General features: G+C 38.3%; 1 protein-coding gene across 7 annotated transcripts in view; it reads right to left on the bottom strand.

The window, feature by feature from the left end:
* Positions 1–19076, bottom strand: part of GNE (glucosamine (UDP-N-acetyl)-2-epimerase/N-acetylmannosamine kinase) — a 54191-nt gene that overhangs the window by 15451 nt on the left and 19664 nt on the right. For 4 of the 7 annotated variants that reach the window (XM_073227519.1, XM_073227523.1, XM_073227531.1 and 1 more), the window contains exons 1-4: positions 16853–16874; positions 11670–11875; positions 4419–4870; positions 2095–2247 (exon numbers count right to left, since the gene is read on the bottom strand). In XM_073227519.1, coding sequence (XP_073083620.1) covers positions 2095–2247; positions 4419–4870; positions 11670–11833 — 769 coding nt within the window. In that variant the 5' untranslated portion in view covers positions 11834–11875; positions 16853–16874. Of the gene's footprint in view, positions 1–2094; positions 2248–4418; positions 4871–11669; positions 11876–16546; positions 16568–16640; positions 16774–16852; positions 16875–19076 lie in introns of those variants that run through there. The other 3 variants (XM_073227536.1, XM_073227537.1, XM_073227535.1) reach the window with 3 other exon arrangements.

The following is a 19076-nucleotide window of genomic DNA, read 5'->3' as shown; positions in this document are numbered from 1 at the left end:
CTCCCTATGAAAACTCACTGATCTCTTCATGATGAGTATCTAAAATGTCTGGTCAGCTCTCTGCTTCAGTTCATCTAAGAACTTTAAACAGCAGCAGCTGGGACTTTTTCAAACAGCATTCAGCAAAGTAAATTCCCTTTATTAACACCCCAGGGAAAGTCTTTACCTTAAACAACAATTAAGAGGCTCAAGAGAAGCCAGCAGTCTTTGTCTCAAAAGCTGGAAGTTCCTAAATGGAAATGTCTTGGCCTCCTCATCCCAAGCTGATCAGAGAGCCTCTGCCTCAGCTGTGCTCACATTTACACTTAATCATATAGCTCAATGTATGTCAGATCCACTTTACAGGGAGGAAGCTCTAAGAAAATGTAGATAAATTCTGATACTGTGGCTGGTATTTTATTTGAAATGCATGATTTTTAAACAATGTTACAGGTGTAGAAGGGAAGACAATATTTGATGCCTGTCTACTCACCCAAAGCTACCACCTACCAAAGGAGGCAAAGTTGCTACTCTGATTGGTTAGATGGCAGGAAAGCAACCACATCATGTTCACCAGTGGGCAGGAGCCACTGATGTAGAGGCTGGGCATGCATGCGTTGTGTCTCTTTTTTAACTTTCTCTATGTAGCAAGGTAGGTAATAGATGCAGGGTCTAACTCCTTAGAGGAGGCCCGGCCACTTCTCTCTATATCCAATCCTGCCAGCACACGCCAGTCATCACCTATAATTACTGTACTACATGGTATGCAGAAGGTGCTACCATTCCAAGATTCAGATTTGGGCTCACTGAAGGCTTTTCTTTAGCCTGAAGCCTAAACCTCAGGCACTTACGCTGTTTACATCGGGGAAAGTGCGTACCATGCCGGATAAAGATAAAGAGATGCCTTGGCTCTCCCTTATTTCCCTATTATGTCTTGTGTATACTTTATCGAAAACCCTGTGAGGAAGAGAGGCAAGTGGCAGACATGATTTAGGCATTCCTGGAACCCTTTATTGTCACAGGGGAAAAATATCTCTCATTCTAAAGTGCATACAATCAGAAAAGTATATTACAAACAGTATCATTGGCAATGAATACTTAGTAAGACAGACACATAATTACATTATAAAATTCACACAAAATTAAATTTAGGAAAATTTAGGATTAGGAAAGAATAATTATTAAGGGTTTTGAAATAGTGATACATTACCTGGATGAAATCTGTGTTGGGAGTTCTTAATTTTTTTTACCAACTAACACCCTTTATTTCCTCCAAGAGAAAAGGTTATTCAAGAGACACTAAAAGAGGGAAATTTTCAGAGTAAGATGGTGACATCTTGGCATTGCAAAGAAGGGTCCTGCCTCCTTTAACAAAAAATGCTGAATTACTCAGCAGTGAGTGGTGTCAGCTAAAAAGTACCAGTATTTGAAAGCTCCTCAGTGCCAAGCCCTGCTCTGGCATTTCTTATTGATATCTCATATCCCCAGTCACCTGGGTAAGGTCTCACTAGCACCAAAGCCTACAATACCATCCACAAGTAGGTGCTCAACTAGGTCAGGCTTGAGGATCAAGTGGTTGGAAATTCAAGATCTGAACTGCTTAAGCTCAAGATTACCTTAACACAGCTAACATAAATAAACAAGAGAACAAGAAATAATAATGGCTGTTTTATTGTCAGTGAGATTGTTAACTTTCGTAAAGACACTCTCACCTTCTAAGGTTTATGCCTCTTGGCCATTGCATTTTCTGGTTGGTGGAAACTAAAGAGAAGAGGTTAAACATGAAACTAGAGTACAGATTAGATAAATTTTTTACTTTTTAATTGTAATAAAGTTGATGTACAATATTATGTTGGTTTCAAATGTACACAATAGTTACTGGATAACTGTATAGTATTTCTTTCCTATTAAGTTTCTACTAAACTTTGCAAAAACCTTACAACCTGTACTATCCACTACAAAATTGGTGATCCTTTGAAAATTGAAATGTATTTCAGAATAAAGTGGCCTTCAATGATAAGATGAGTAAGACAGGAAGGGCAGTCAAAAGAAGACATACTAGAAACATAAAACTGGAAAGATAGGTGGCATAATTTCATTTTCAAGTTCAGTTACCTGCATCAATATTTGGAAACAGAACTAGTGTCCGCTTGTTAAATGAGATAAGGGCATCCAATGTTAATTCAAACATTTTTATGGAATGCTTAATATCAGTGGTCACAGGGTGCTGTAGTGCAACAATGTAATCTTTAGGTTTTACATCATCACCTGTTTAAAGAAAACCAAACCACATTGCTTCATTAGTTAAGAATCTTAAAGGAGGAAGAAGCAAATTCTAAAAAGCAAGACCCCAAAGCCTATGCTTTTAAAAATGATAAAGAAAAACTAAAATCCTAAGAAAGCATCCAAATTAGGATCAAATCATATGAATTTACAGAAAAACAAGTCCTGCTGAATTTAAGTAATTCAGCAAGCTTAAAATTTTACAAAGGTACATGCTGCCTCAAGCAAAATATATAAATAACTTTAAATAACAGACACAATAATTCATTGTTTTAAAACCCAAAATATTTCAATGCATTAGAAAAATGTGAATCTTCCCAATTTCTAACTAGTGTTTCTAATGAATTATCAGCAATATTAATGAATTAAAGAAGCTTCTTACTTTAAGGTACAGCTAACATAAGTAAGAGAGCAAGAAGTAACAATAATGGTTGTTTTACTGTGGTCAGCGGGATCAGGACTTCCTGAGACACTATTTCACCTTCTGAGGTTTATGTCTTTTGGCTATTGCGTTTTCTTATTGGTGGAAACTGGATGGAAAAGACTAAACATGAAATCTGTTGCTTCTCGATGTGCAACTTCTGACATTCTCTGCCCTTGTCTCCAGAACTCAGCAGCTTCAGCCCTCCCACACAACCCTTTTCACGAAGGTATCATTTTGTCTTGTGTTGTAAAGTTCTGCATTTGCTGTTGTGTTTCTTTATTACGAATTTAACATGTGTTTTTAACTTTGATAACATTTTTATTAGGGCTACTACTTATTAATATTCTGAATACAAGGCTGCATGTCCTGAGTGGCCTTACCCAACCCATTTTCCTATAAGCAGGGTGGTAACATCAGAAGTTGCAGGTCAAGAAGCCACTGTACGCTCTGTACAAATGTCTATTGCCAGGGGTAGTTTGGATTCACTGCCTTTTCTTTTTCACTTGTTAAAAAAAAATACAGTTTTTGCTATTTTGTCATACTTCTTTTCATAAATTGCTTCAATGGTTTCAGATAGTACTTTAAACCCTACAGGTACAGTCTTGCTGCGTTCAGCTTTAAAAGGGTTATTTTTCATTCATTGCAAGTTTTTCAGAAGTATGTTTTCAGAATACATATAGAGCTAACAGTATAATCAGAAGAGAATGCAAGAGTGTTTACTTAGAAGCATACAGAAAAGAGAGACTGAAGAGACAGAAGTTTGTTCCCGCATTATTTAGACAGCTTCCATGATAACTGCAAATCTGTCCAAGGATAAGAAATACATAGACTGGATTAACTTATATGGTAGGAAAGCCCAATTCTTTTCTGTTCTAATAAGATCTGGATTAAAAATATACACAATCACTCAGTCAATTTTCTATTCATTAATTTTATTATTTAAGTTCTATCTTAAAAAAGCCATAAATACTTAAATAATTAGTCCCATTTGTCCTCAAGATATTACTCTAAAAATAAATTAACTAATTGACATTCTGTTTATAAACCTATTTTCTTTTCCTCTGATTAGCAAAAGATTACTTCTAGGAAGCTAGATCACTGATCAGTGAAGATTTCAGACCTTAAGGCTTATTTATAGAAATAAAAAATCTAGTAGTACAATTATGACTTTTGATTTTTAACATTTATCATCATAATCCCTTGTATTAGTAAGTACTTATGGCTTACTGTTTTCAACATTCATTATCTCACCTGAGTATTCCAACAATGCCATAAAAAAGGAATTAAAAGTAATTTTTTCATTGTACTAAAAAACAAAATACAGAAAAACAAAAACACTTATAATTCTACTAACCAGAAATAAGTACCACAAATGATTCAGTGCACCTACTTCCTAACTTTTCCATTATGTTACAATTTTTATAAAAATGGCATATTATATGTATAATTTTTCCTTTTTGTTGTATCAAGATCTGTTGTAACTAAATATTCACCTACATCTAAATATTCACTCTATACATTATAGATTTTAAAAAGTCAATCCTTTAAGCCTGTTTTACAGAAAAGGTGAGAGTCATGGAGTGAGGTCATACCACAGGGTGAGATGTATGAACTAAAACCTGTGCCTTCTGATTGCTCACGGAATATTCTATCCACAGTAGTTTCTGAAAGGATTGAAACATATTCAACACTGACAGAAACAACCATTAGACTGCGTAAGTCTGAGACTTACCTAACCACATCCGAATGATGCTCATATAATCTTTGTTCTTGGCAGAGAGAAGTTTGTCATAGGAAGGACACCCTGCCAAAAGGATGCGATCGTGGTCCTCACACATGGATATCAGGTGCTGCTCTGCACTTCGGGTGCAGCACACATGATAATGAGCCAGTTTTGTTATGGCATGTCTGATAGAGTCATCAATGGTCCCACTGACTTCCCCCCCTTCAATGTGAAGGATTCGGATGTTCATCAAGGCAGCAGATGTAGCCAGAGCCAAGGCATCAAACCTGTCTCCATGAACAATCATGATATCAGGCTTCAGGCGATTAAGGACATCTGGTAGCTTCACTAGGGCCAGGCCTACTGACTCCACCATGGCTGCCTCATCTTCTCCTCTAACAATTGTGTGTAGCCTGGTATTAATGTCAAAGTCATCTTGTTCAATCATACGATACGTGTTTCTAAAGCAGGAGAGAAATAAAGATGTAAGAGCATGTTCTTAAACACAGGGCCAAAAACATTGAGAAAAGCAATTTAACAACCCTAACGGGAAAAATATGTGTAAAATTTACTTGTTAAAATAAAGTTAATGAATTGGTGTGTAACTTGCACACAGAAATTAAAAGTATAGGTCATAAATGCACAGACCCCTTGATTAATTATTCTACACAAACAGCCTCCATCCAGATCAGGATGTAAAATAATCTTGGAAGTCTCACTTGTGCCCCTCCTGGTCAATACCTGGAGGTAGAAACATCTGAGGGAGAATTTTTTTCTATTAGGAAAAAAAGACCAAACTTTTAACAGTGTTTATGACTTTCTTCTTTTTTTATGAATCTTTACAAAGAAATATGCCACTTAATAGAAAAATGTTACTTATAAGCAAAGTTCATTGTTTTTTTTTGCTATTTTGTACCAAAAAATATATATAGGGAGTCAGGAAAAATAACTGACCTGTCACTATAAAATAAATTTCCGAATGATGAAAATCATCTCCTGATTTCTCTTTGTATGGTACCATTAATACAGCGTAATTCTGAATGGGGTGAAAATGTAGGTTTCACAACATTAAATTGGCTGTTTCATGCTTCAATAACCATAGCAATTCTCAATGCCTTACAGTTGCCTGTCTGATATGACTAGATTTTAAAAGATATGGCTTTCTTTCTAAATATAATACGTTGTTTTAAAATCGGAAAATACCAAAAATTATCATTCCTAAACCCCACTGTTTTTTTTTATTCCTTTCTTTCCAGCCACTTTATACATATTTTACCACAGTTGAGAACATATCATACATATAATTTTGTAATCTACATAATCCATTTAACACTAATATTTTTCTCAAATCATCAAGTATTCTTTACATACATTACTTTACACCATAGAGATGTACTAGTAGTCATTTTATAGATTCCTTTGGATTTTCTTATATGAACTATCATGTTTTCTGGAAGTAAAGTCAATCTTCGTGTCTTTACTCAGTTTCTTGCTTATGTCCAGTACAAGTTGAAAAGTAGAAATATTTATCTTGTTTCCAATCTCAGGTAGGGGAGAGAATAATTTTATATTAGCTGTGGGGTTTTCACATATGGCCTTTGACCCACTGAGGAATTTTCCTTCTATTCCAGGTTTGCTAAGAATTTTTATCATAACTGTTTAATTTCGTCAAGTGCTTTTTTGACATCTCTTGCAACGATCATGTGTTTCCTCTATTCTGTTAACATGAATTACACTGATTTTCAAATGTTAAATCAATATTGAATTCTTGAGAGAAACCCAGTTGGTCATGATCATGTGTTTTTTATACTACTGGATGTTATTTTTTTTTCAATTTTATGCCTGCACTCATGAGGGCTACTGGTCTGAACTTATGTATATGTCAGGTTGCAATATCAGAATTATACTAACCTTATAAAACAGTCTGGGAAAGTTTCATTCTCTGAAAGAGTTTGTGTAAGACTGGTGTTATTTCTTCCTTATGTGTTTGATAGAATTCATAAGTGAAGCCATCTTTGTGGGAAATTATTTTTATAGGAAATGTTTTATAATGAATTCAATTGAACAGATACAGGGCTATTGAGATTTCCAGTTTCTTCTTTGTCAGTTTTATAGGAATGTTTTTTTCAAGGAGTTGGTCTGCTTTAGCTAAGTTGATTCTCAAATTTATTGGCCTAATATTCTCCCATTATTCTTTTAATGGCTGTTAAGATCAGTAGTGATATCCTCTTTGTCAACTTATATTGGTAATTTCTGTGTTCTCTTTTTTTATGTTTTACTAGGAGTTTGTGAAGAACTTTTTCAAGAACTATGGCTCTGTTAATTTCTTCTAATGTTTCATCTATTTTTATATGTCACTGATTTCTACTCATTTTCTCCCTTCTACTTACTTTGGGTTAATTTTCTCATCTTTTTCTTGTTTAATAAAGTGAAAACAGATCATTGACTCTAAACCTCTTTTTTAAAAGACATCTATACCTACAAATTTTGATACACTGTAATTTTATTATTCAGTTTAGAGATTTTCTAATTTCTGTTAGGATATCTTGTTTCATCTATAGGCTTAAAACTTGACAACAAAAAAACAACCTGACTTAAAAAAGGGTAAAGACCTTAACGGACACCTCACCAAAGATGATATAAAGATAGCAAATAAGCATATTAATAGATGCTTCACAGCACACATCATCAGGGAAAAGCAAATTAAAAACAATCAGATACTGCTATACATCTACTGGAATGGCCAAAATATAGACCACTGACACCACCAAATGCTGGTGAGGAAGTGGAGCAATGGGAATGCACATTCACTGTTGGCAGAATACAAAATGATAACAGCTACTCTGGAAGACAGCTTGGTGGTTTCTAAAAAACTAAACATATTATTACCATATAATCCAGCAACTGTACTCCTTGGTATCTACCCAGAGGAGCTGAAAACTTACATCTACACAAAAATCTGTAAAGTGGGTGTTTACAGCAGCTTTATTCATAATTGCCAGAACTTGAAAGCAACCAAGATGTCCTTCATTAGGTGAATGGATAAACTGTGGCCCTTCCGGACAATGGAATATTATTCAGCACTAAAAAGAAATGACTATCAAGCCATAAAAACACATGAATACTCAAATGCATATTACTAAGTGAAAGAAGCCAATCTGAAGAGGCCACATACTATATGATTCCAAGCATGTGACGTTCTGGAAAAAGGAAATCTTTGGAGATGGTAAAAATCAGTGATTACCAGAGGTTGGGGATGAATAGCTTTTTAGGGTTTTGTGAAACAACTCTGTAGAGTACTATAATGGTAGATATATATCATTATACATTTGTCCAAACCTACAGAATTTACACCACCAAATTTAACCCTAATGTAAACTATAGACTTAGTGTGTCAATGTAGATTCACCAACTGTAACAAATAATACCACTCTGGTGGGGGATGTTGATAATAGGGGAGGCTGTATATTTGTGGGAGCAGGAAGGTATATGGGAAACATCTATACCCTCTGTTCAATTTTGTTGTAGACTTAAAACCATTCTAAAATGTCTTAATAGTTTGTATCACCAACTCATATATGAAATAAATGAACAAATGAATTTCTAAGCAGTCTGTTGTTAATTATTTCCTTTTTTGCCCAATTCTTAGCAGTATAGCAATGCTTTTTAAAAAATGTCCAATTAGTTGAAATAGAAAGTAGATTTTATTATTATTATTATATCTTTTTTAAATAACTAATATATTCACATGGTTTAAAATTCAAGATCGAAAAGATTTTCTGGTGAAAAGGCTACCGTCTCACTTCTTTTTCCCAGTCATCCGGTTCCTCTCCCCAGAAGCAACCAATTTCATGTTAGAATGTACTTTAAACATACATTTCCATTAAGTACTAGTCAAGTTTCCTGTTTAACAGCCTCACCAGACAAATATCTTTCCACCCCTATGACTGTGGTAGGCAGAGAAGACACTATCACAGTTTCTTTGAGATCCTCCCTCCCACTAGCTTTCATGTCAAACTCTTCTCCCAGAAGTAAAAGAACAAGCTTAGACTAGATTTTCATCTCTAGCTAAAATTTCTCTTCTCCTTTGTCCTATGTTATGTAGAAAACCCAGTGGATTTTCTTAGCCAGATTAACATTTTTAAAACTCATGACTTTCTGGGCTATCCTTAAGTTTCTCTACAACTCTTTAAGTATTTTCTTAAAGTAAATTGGTTTACAGAGGCAGGTTTTTATTTGTTTTTGCTAATGTTATTGTCTGTTTTTAAAGAACAGTCTAAAAAAGACAATTGTACTTTAACACAAACTTCTTCATATATGTGCTTCTGACAGTGGTTGCACCAATGTCTTCATGCCACAAGGGCGCACTAAGCGCCACCTTACTACACAGAACAAAATGAATGCTCACCTTTGATTTATACATTCTATTCCCTCAAAGATTTCCCAACTTTCATAAGTAGTTGGAAAATCAATAGTAAGCCTAATGTCACCAAAATAAATATCAATAATAGTGATAATATAACATTCTACTTCACCTTGTAGATCAGTTAAGATTTTTTAAATCTTGTTCCCTATCTACTACATTATATGCTGTTGATTTATATACTAGTTTTAACACAGAATTACCAGAATTCACAAACAAGATTACATGGAATCACATTATTATAGTCACACAATATATATGAGTAGCATTTCTCCTGAATGTAGAAACAAATAACAAAAACATTTATAGCTATTATTTATCCAAGATGAATATTTCATATAACTATCACCATTCTTCAAAATAACTGACAACATAGGTTTCTCACTCCATTTTGTAATTGAGGAATCTGAGCCTTCAAGATGCTAAGCAACTTCTCCAAGGCCACATAAAACTAAGTGGTAGATCACATAAGATCAGGAACAAAACAGGGATGCCCACTCTCCCCACTGTTATTCAACACAATACTGGAGGTCCTAGCCATGGCAATCAGACAACACAAAGAAATACAAGGCATCCAGATTGGTAAAGAAGAAGTCAAACTGTTAGTATTTGCAGATGACATGATATTGTACAGAAAAAACCCTAAAGACTCCATTCCAAAACTACTAGAACTAATATCTGAATTCAGCAAAGTTGCAGGATACAAAATTAATACACAGATATCTGTTGCTTTCCTATACACTAACGATGAGGTAACAGAAAGAGAAATCAGGAAAACAATTCCATTCACAATTGCATCACAAAGAATAAAATACCTAGGAATAAACCTAACCACAGAAGTGAAAGACCTATATCCTGAAAACTACAAGACACTCCTAAGAGAAATTAAAGAGGACACGAACAAACAGAAATTCATCCCATGCTCTTGACTAGGAAGAATTAATAATGTCAAAATGGCCATTCTGCCTAAAGCAATCCCCAGATTCAATGCATTCCCTATCAAAATACCAATAGTATTCTTCAACGAACTGGAACAAATAGTTTTAAAATTCATATGGAACCACAAAAGACCCCAAACAGCCAAAGCAATCCTGAGAAGGAAGAATAAAGCAGGGTGGATCTCACTTCCCAACTTCAAGCTTTACTACAAAGCCACAGTAATCAAGAAAATTTGGTACTGGCACAAGAATAGATCCACAGACCAGTGGAACAGAATGGAGAGTCCAGATATTAACCCAAACATATACGGTCAATTAATATTTGATAAAGGAGCCATGGATATACAATGTGGAAATGACAGCCTCTTCAACAGCTGGTGTTGGCAAAATTGGACAGCTACATGTAAGAGAATGAAACCGGATCATTGTCTAACCCCATACACAAAAGTAAATTCAAATGGATCAAAGACTTGAATGTACGTCATGAAACCATAAAACTCTTAGAAAAAAACATAGGCAAAAATCTCTTGGACATAAACATGAGCAACTTCTTCATGAACATATCCCCCTGGGCAAGGGAAAAAAAAACACAGATGAACAAGTGGGACTATCAAGCTGAAAAGCTTCTGTACAGCAAAGGACATCATCAGAAGAACAAAAAGACATCCTACAGTATGGGAGAATATATTCATAAATGACATATCCAATAAAGGATTGACATGCAAAATATATAAAGAGCTCATGCACCTCAACAAACAAAAAGCAAATAATCCAATTAAAAAATGGGCAGAGGATCTGAACAGACACTTCTCCAAAGAAGAAATTCAGATGGTCAACAGGCACATGAAAAATGCTCCACATCACTAGTCATCAGAGAAATGTAAATTAAAACCACAATGAGATATCACCTCACACCAGGAAGGATCACCACCATCCAAAAGACAAACAACAACAAATGTTGGTGAGGATGTGGAGAAAGGGGAACCCTCCTACACTGCTGGTGGGAATGTAAATTAGTTCAACCATTGTGGAAAGCAGTATGGAGGTTCCTTAAAAAACTCAAAATAGAAATACCATTTGACCCAGGAATTCCACTCCTAGGAATTTACCTTTAGAATGCAGCAGCCCAGTTTGAAAAAGACATATGCACCCCTATGTTTATCGCAGCACCATTTACAATAGCCAAGAAATGGAAGCAACCTAAGTGTCCATCAGTTGACGAATGGATAAAGAAGATGTGGTTCACATACACAATGGAATATTATTCAGCCATAAGAAGAAAACAAATCCTACCATTTGCAACAACATGGATGGGGCTATAGAGTATTATGCTCAATGAAATAAGCCAGGCAGAGAAAGACAAGTATCAAATGACTTCACTCATCTGTGGAGTATAAGAACAAAGCAAAAACTGAAGGAACAAAACAGCAGCAGACTCAGAGAACCCAAGAATGGACTAACAATTACCAAAGGGAAAGAGACTGGGGAGGGTGGGTGGGAAGGGAGGGATAAGGGAGGAAAAGGGGCATTACTATTAGCAGACATAATATAGGAGGTTGGGGGCATGGGTAGGGCTGTACAACACAGAGAAGAGAAGTAGTGATTCTACATCATCTTACTACGCTGATGGACAGTGACTGTAATGGGGTATTGGGTAGGGACTTGATGATGGGGGGAGTCTAGTAACCATAATGTCGGTCATGTAATTGTAGATTAATGATACTGAAAACAAACAAACAAACAAACAAATAAATAAAATGTCTGAAGGGGGGAAAAAAACACAAAACTAAGTGGTAGAACTGGGATTTGAAGCTTAGCCCACAGGGTGCCAAGATCCAAGCTCTCTCTAGTACACCATGTTGCAAAGAGGAGTATCAGAAGAAAATGTTTTTTTCTTACCCATAGTCGTCTATCAGATGAGAGCCAAGTACCACCACATCAAGTTCAAAGAACTCAGGTTCCATTTTAATGCCAAACATGATCGGGGCAAGTTTAGAATAATCAGCACGGTTGCAAGTAGCAACACACACCCGAAGTTTTCGGTTATTCCCATTCTTTTCCATGATTTGTTTCCTTTGTTTTGAGAGGTTCTTAAAATAGAGCTCCTGCAGTTGAGAAAATAAAAATTATTTATAATCAGAATGACAGGTCCTAGATATAAACATGGAATTTTGTAGTTTTAAGTCCTGAACCACAGTTCAGTACAGTGATTCTTAACCTCCCTACCCCACTCCTCCATGTGACATACGCACTGGTATATCCAGAGTTAGGAAATTCCAGTCAAGTGCAACACCATTCCTTTCTCCCAGGAGAAAGTACTTAGAAAAGCATACTGGAATGCAGTTAAGAAGTGAAATGAGTCAATTCTCATTTAAAAGGCAAGCAAACATAGCTCTTTATTATTAAAAATAACTTGCCATACCACACAACGGATCCCAACATACCAGATGATTGCACAATTTTGAGAAGAAATGATCTAGTTCAACTCCCTTACAAAAAGGGAAACAAAGGTCTTGAGAGGGGAAATTACTTGTAAGGGATGAGATCGTCACTCTCATACTATACACCTCCTACATCAAAGCACAGTGATTACTGCTGAGGAAGACAAAGAAGGGTAAGATTAAAAAACCCTGCCTTCAAGCCTCATTGGCACCTACAGCCAGTGCCTATAAACCTGACAACTCCAAATGCCCACAGGTAACTGTTCCAAACTGCACTCATTTTATTTTCTGAACCTGTCTCTCCCTCCCTGTTCTCTCAGTTAAGAGCTTCCTTTCATCCAAATGCCTTGACATCATTGTCTTCTCCCCCTCTATCTCCTAAGCCCTGTTAATTCCACCTCCTGAATATCTTTCAGATATATCTCCTCTTCATCCCCAGCAGGGATATCCCTAGTCCAGTTCCTCATTTTAGGTTTGAACTGTTGGAAAAGCTGTCATTGTTTGCCTGTCTCCACTCTTGCCCTGCCTTCTGCAACTTTCAGAGTGATCTTTCCAAAGTTCATAAATCCGATACCATGTTAACACAATACACCACCTATGAATATCCAAATTGCTGTTCTGGACCTAGTCCACCTCCCAATCACTTCTCCCCTCCCTGTAATTACCCTTACTCTGTACCAAAGCCATACTGAAGCCCCTGCGGTTCAACCAGTGGGTCTCCAGATCTCTGTGCCTTCCTAGATGCAAGAACCTCTACCTAAAACTTCCTTTCCTCCTTGCCTGCACTCATCCTTCAAAACTCAGTTTAGGTGTCCTCTCTTCTGGAAAGCCTTTGTAAACTTCTGTTCCTCCTCACCCCACCCCTTTCAGCTGCTGCCTCCCTATATGGCCCTACCTCATACATATATATCCTACTGCTCAACTCCTCTGCCCACTCCCACCCATGTACCCACTCCCTGGCCACCTATACCTTCCATTCAAACAGTAAAAATCAAAAGGCATGGGGTAAGAGATATGTTTAATAGAGCATTTTAAACTTCTCTGTAGCAACATAAATTCCACCTCATGGGCTGATCTCAAAGCTTACGTTTCAGAAAGTGTATCAATATTTAGAATTTGCAATCAGGCAACCTTATAAAGAAAACCTTGAATAAGAATGGCAGTAAAAGGGGAGCTGCCCTTTAAAGCCTGAAAATAATTGGAAATCCTATCAGTAACCCTCTGCTGTTGGCATCTCATCTCTCTTAGGCTACTTCTGTGAGCACAGTAAATTGCCCCATCATTAGGTCCATTCTGAACTCAACAACCTCCAGTAAAAACTAGTTCCACCCAATGGAAAGCATTTATAAAATAATGAAATGAGCATTCTACCAAGAGTTGTATTCCTAAGATCTAAACACTATGTAATTATTAGAGGCAAAAATATTTTTGTCTTTAGAGTTCTTATACATAACCTTCTTACACTGATCATTAATTGTGAGCTAAACAGATTGGTGACAAATTTTAATTTGCTGTATGAGGTAAAGCAAGTCGATCATGGTTAGTCAATTTGTATTTATTTTAAAAGAACAGTAAACTTTTCATTTCACAATACTAAAACGCTTAGTATTTACCAAGTAACTCAAAGGTTATTCTACCAAAACTGAGGATAAGCCAGCCATATAAGTAAACAATGAAAAATATAATAATGTTACTAAGGCCAAAGCTTTTTGTAAGGAAAGAAATTAAATCTTAAAAAGAAAATAATGGTAAAATGCCTTTTTAAAGGGAGAATTTGTTTCTTAAAAATGTTTAACTTTTTTATTAGGTAGTACATTCCAATGGTTTAAAATCGAAAAGTCACAACAGTCTATGTAGCAGTCTTCTCATCTGTGTTCCACAGCCACATAGTTCTTGTTCCTCAAAGACAAGAGTTACTAGTGTCTGACGTATCCTTCTGTAAAATATGCATATGTAAATAGATACATACGGATTTACTTATAGTGTATATTATGCAACTGGTAACTTTCTACAAACTTGTTGCATGTTTTTAAAATGCTTTTAATTATGTTTCCAAATTAAATGGTAAAATGGGAAAGTTTAAAGACCTTGGAAATATCAAACCTAAACGTGCATAGTTTTGAAAATTGCTGGCCATCAACTTTTCAAACACATGAAGGGCTATGGTTATGAGCCCCAAAAGTAAAAATAATCAATGTCACAAACATTCATTGAATATATGCCCTGTACAGAGCATGTAAAGAAAACAAAGAAACGTGGAGCTGAGAAAGATCTAGTCTCTGACGTTTAGAAACTTAAAATCTAGTACATGACACCAGACTACATAACAGATCTTAAGTAGTTCACTGTCCCAAATAGAGTCATCAGAAATGAAATTAACATACTTTTTTCTCAGCCCAGTGTAAGTTGTTACTTGTTCTGGTTGACAGCCATGCCTGAAGATACACTTTTATACTGAGAACTGTGACCAGTCTCTCCAAGACCAGTAAGTGTGGAATGAAAAGGGTGACAAAGTGAACTTATAAACTATAATAGGAGAATTTAACTTGCACAAAGTACAATGTAAAGGAAACAAGATAAAACCAGTTTCTTCATATAGTGGAATATTAGTAAATGAAAACAAATAGAATATCTCTATGCCTATGCTGATAAATCTCAAAAGAATAACATTAGAGGAAAACAGCATCTAAAATTAGGTATCTAAAAAGTTAGATACAACAGAGTGCCATTTTTTGGAAGCTTTTGAAAATGTGTAAAACACTACTGTGTGTTGTTTATTCATGGACAGTAAAATTACACAGCAACTCAGGGAAGTAGTCACCTCTGGAGAGGGAGGGAAGGGAATGGGAAATGGAGTTGAAAGGGCTTTAGCTATCCATATAAATACCTATTTTTAAAAATCATATCATAAGCAGGATCTGAAACAAACATGGTAACATGTTAATATATGTTAAATCTTGGTGACTGACAGAGGGTGCCATATTTTCTTCTGTCCTTTTCAGCATATTTGAAATATTTCGTTATTCAAAACAAGAAGTCTCAAATAAAAATGTAAATAGACTGTGAAGTAGGTGTGTTTTCCATTGTCCCCTCAAACCTAAAGCTCAGAAAGTCAGGAGGGATTGTATATTTGTACCCCTTTCACTAGTCAATTCCATAACTGTAACCAGAACCACTAAAATAGATCACAGAAAAGTCTGCCTTCATCTTGAACTCACTGGCAATTTCTGAGAAGCCCAATTCTTGAAGACTACTTTCTGAATTCTCTCAAAACTATTTTAAATACTGACAAGAGGCACTCAATCAACCTTTTCCAGAAAAGTAATGTCCCACTTCAACTGTACTTGGCTGAAGCAATCACGGAGCAGAAGAAACAGTAACAGTAAACAGTTTGCCAACCACTTCTGAAGGCCAAGCACTGCGTTTAGAGCTTTACAAGCATCAACCATTTCATCTTCACAGCCCTGTTAGCACCATTTTACAGAAGGGGAGACTGAGGTACAGAAAAAATAATATAGTTGCCCCAAATCACAATTAATTGCTGGAACCAAAAATCCTACCCAGCACTCAGGATATTGTCACATCCAGTGTTTGCCTAGTGTCTGTCTGTCCACGTCCATGAGTGAGAACCTTGCTTGTGGCCAGGTCCCGCCAGACACCATGGGAATGAGGAGAACTTGGTGTGTCATTCTTCCCTCAGTACAGAGGGGATGACATTAACAGGAATAAGAAAGAAGGGGCTATATATAAGTGATCTGAAATTCAGAACCCTATTCCCAAGATATAATTCGGTTTGGCTTCTTCCAGAGCGTCTTCTATAGCTGAGTTAACCAGTTATTCTACACTGCTAAACTGTACCCCACCCCTCCTCTCCATCAGAAGAGCAAGGAATACTTTCTCATGCTCTAAAATTTTACAAATGGGCTCAGAACTGGAAGAAAAAAATAAACGCATATGGAACTTCGAAGGCGGCCCAGACTCAGAATGTAGGCCTTCAAGATTATCTTTCTGTCCAACGGTTTACATCACGGGGTAACCTGTCGGCCAAGTAGCTCTGCGCCCTCTCTTGCACACCCCCGTACCAGAACACTCGCTGTCTTTCAGGACAGATCGCTTCCTCACTACACAGCACTGGGGATGAAGTCAGGCCGGGCCTCCCTCTCCTAACCCCTATCCCCGCCCCAGTTCCCCGGGTTTTCACACGGGCCGGTTATGAACCTGTCTGCTTCACCGGCCACCAGGAGGAGCCTGTAACGGGACTAAAGAGGGCGGGCAGGGCCAGGGGAGACCGGGCAAGGCCCGGGCCGGGTGCAGGCCGCTGCCCGGGGAACGGACCTCGAGGCAGGGGCGGGAGAAGGCGCCCAGCGGACCGGGGGTAAGCTCTGCTCCAGCCAGTGCCCGGAGCCCCCCGCGGACGCGCGGCTCTCACCAGACGCTGGCGCGCTGCTCCCTCCCCTGCCGCCGCCGCGCCTCGCCGGCAACCGCGGAAGGTTGCACCAGAAAGCAGGCCGGGCACAAGCGCGCCCCCCGGCTTCCGCACCTCGGCCCCGCGGATCGATGACTCTTCGCTTAACCCAAGCCCCGCCCCGCCTTGCACACCCACTCCGAGCGCCGACTCGGCGAGCAGCGCGCCTGCGTCACCTGGGAGGACTGCTGTAACTGGCGGTGCCCCGCCGCTCCCACCCCTCCCGAAGGGTTCGCCGGCGCGGCCGGGAGCGCGAGGGCCTCCCGCCCACCGTCGTCGTGGCGCGGCCTTTTCCGCCTGGCCTTGTGCTCGCGGTTGCGCGGAAACCCCGGGCCGCCCATGGGGTGGTTGCCTCGGCTTGGACCCGACGGTGGAATTACTTAAGCTTTCCATCCTGTCAGTCATTTCATAGGCCATGACCAAAACAATACTGTCCTGTAGCCGGTTCACCCCAGAGCCTTCTGTGGTTAAAGCCTCGGCCTCCTAGGACCACGTGCGCTGGAAAGCTCTGATGGCATGTTGAGGACCGAAACCGGGCAGACAGCAGCTGATCATTGTAATGAGCTTAGCCCCGGCTTCCTCTTTAGGGAGCCTCTAGCTAGACTTGGCCCGGATCCCCGGAGCAGAACACGAAAGGGCTCACCCTGTTCCTGGTGAAGACTTCTTCAGTGTTCTTTTCAAATTTCTGAGTCATTGACGAACTTTCAATCAGTTAGTGATACCAAACATTTAAGGTATTTTTTACAACCACTAAATGATTTACCACCGGTGAAACTAAACAGTCTAACAAGTCATTGGGAGTTCTTGCTATGAAGTGAATTTCAAATCCAAACTTTGCACTTGATGTATTTCAGTTAATGGTGAAGCTCTAATTTGCAGAATTCTTATGAACTGTTCTTCTGCAGTTTAACTTAGAGCCACTAAATAGTCGCATCAGCTACAAAAGGACAGACGTTAAGGGATTTTGTGCAAGGAAGTACCATCGGATTTTTTAAATACCACTTTGTCTATTGCGAGGAGAACGGACTGAGTGGATATCGAGAATGGTGGCAGTGGGAAAAAAAAGGCTCTGGAAGGCTACATAAAAAACTGTGCCACAGGGTGCATCTGACAGGTTTGGGAGGAGATGGACTTTTTATTGAATACCTATTTGTAATGCCTTTTGTATTTTACAGTATATGCACATATTCCCTATTAGGATAAAATAGTAAAAAAGATGGTGGCAGTGAGACTCAGTTGAAGTGGATGGGTATGAGATTTCGTTTGAAAGTAGAACTGATGCAAATCAATTATGCATTAAGGGTGAGTGGATGACAGAAAAGAAAACATGACTTCCAAGTGTCTGGCTTTAGTACTTGGGTGACTGGAGCCATTTACCAAGACAAGAGGAAACCTGGAAGGGTGACCAGATTTGGGAAGTTAAAAGTTTTAATTAGGGATGTTATGTTTTGGGATGCCTATGAGGTAGTAACATGAAGCTATAAAGTAATTAGATATATGAATCTGCACAGAGATTCACCAGACGGTTTATTAGTTTCCTATTGCTGCTGTAACAAATTGCCTCAAATTTAGTTGCTTAAAACAACAAAAATGTATTGTCTTACAGTTCTGGAGGTTAGGAGTCTGAAATGGGCTTCAGGCAAATCTAGCTGTGTAGGTATAAAAAGAAAAACATTGTAACTCTGTGTGGTGATGGGTGTGTCTTGCCAGTGAGTTTCAGCCCTGGGCAAGTTCACTATGGGTTCAGTGAGACCGAGGAATGACAATGGAACATTCTTGGGGTAAAAGGGCTTATTACCCGGCTTGTTCTCCCGGGGATAGGTCCAGCACTAGAATTACATCCGCTTCCAAGAGTCTGCATGTTCATAATCCTCCTTGTCCCTGCCTCCGCCCAGAGCACTGGGCAGAGCTCTTTATACAGTGACTCGCTCAATAATAGCTTATTGCCTACAGTGTGGAAGCAGTAGCCTAGCAGCAGGCCAGTTACATCAAGTAGTTTAGGTTCAGGTGAGGATCCTGGCCATAGGAACTTCATTGTCCCCACAGTTATCTAGACATATGTATATTGAATCATGTCATACCCTGGAAACATACAATGTTATATGTCAATTGTTTTTTTTTAAGCACCAGTAGGTCTGCCTTCCTACACTGCAGGGGACAATCTGCTTCCTTGCCTTTTCCAGCTTCCAGAGGCTACCCACATTCCATGGTCCATCTGACCTCTGTTTCCCTAATCACATCTTCTCTGACAGGCCTGCCTCCCTCTTTCACTTAAAGAGACCCCTGTGATTACATTGAGTCCACTCAGATAGTTGAGGGCAATCTTCCCATCCCAGAATCTTTAATTGAATCCAATCTGCAAAGTCTCTTCTGCTATGTAAGGAAACATACTCACAGGTT

This window comes from Manis javanica, chromosome 2 (genome assembly GCF_040802235.1).
Source record: "Manis javanica isolate MJ-LG chromosome 2, MJ_LKY, whole genome shotgun sequence".
Classification (NCBI taxonomy): Eukaryota; Metazoa; Chordata; class Mammalia; order Pholidota; family Manidae; genus Manis; species Manis javanica.
The sequence above is the reverse complement of the archived record's forward strand: the minus strand, read 5'-3'. Positions and strand labels throughout refer to the sequence as shown.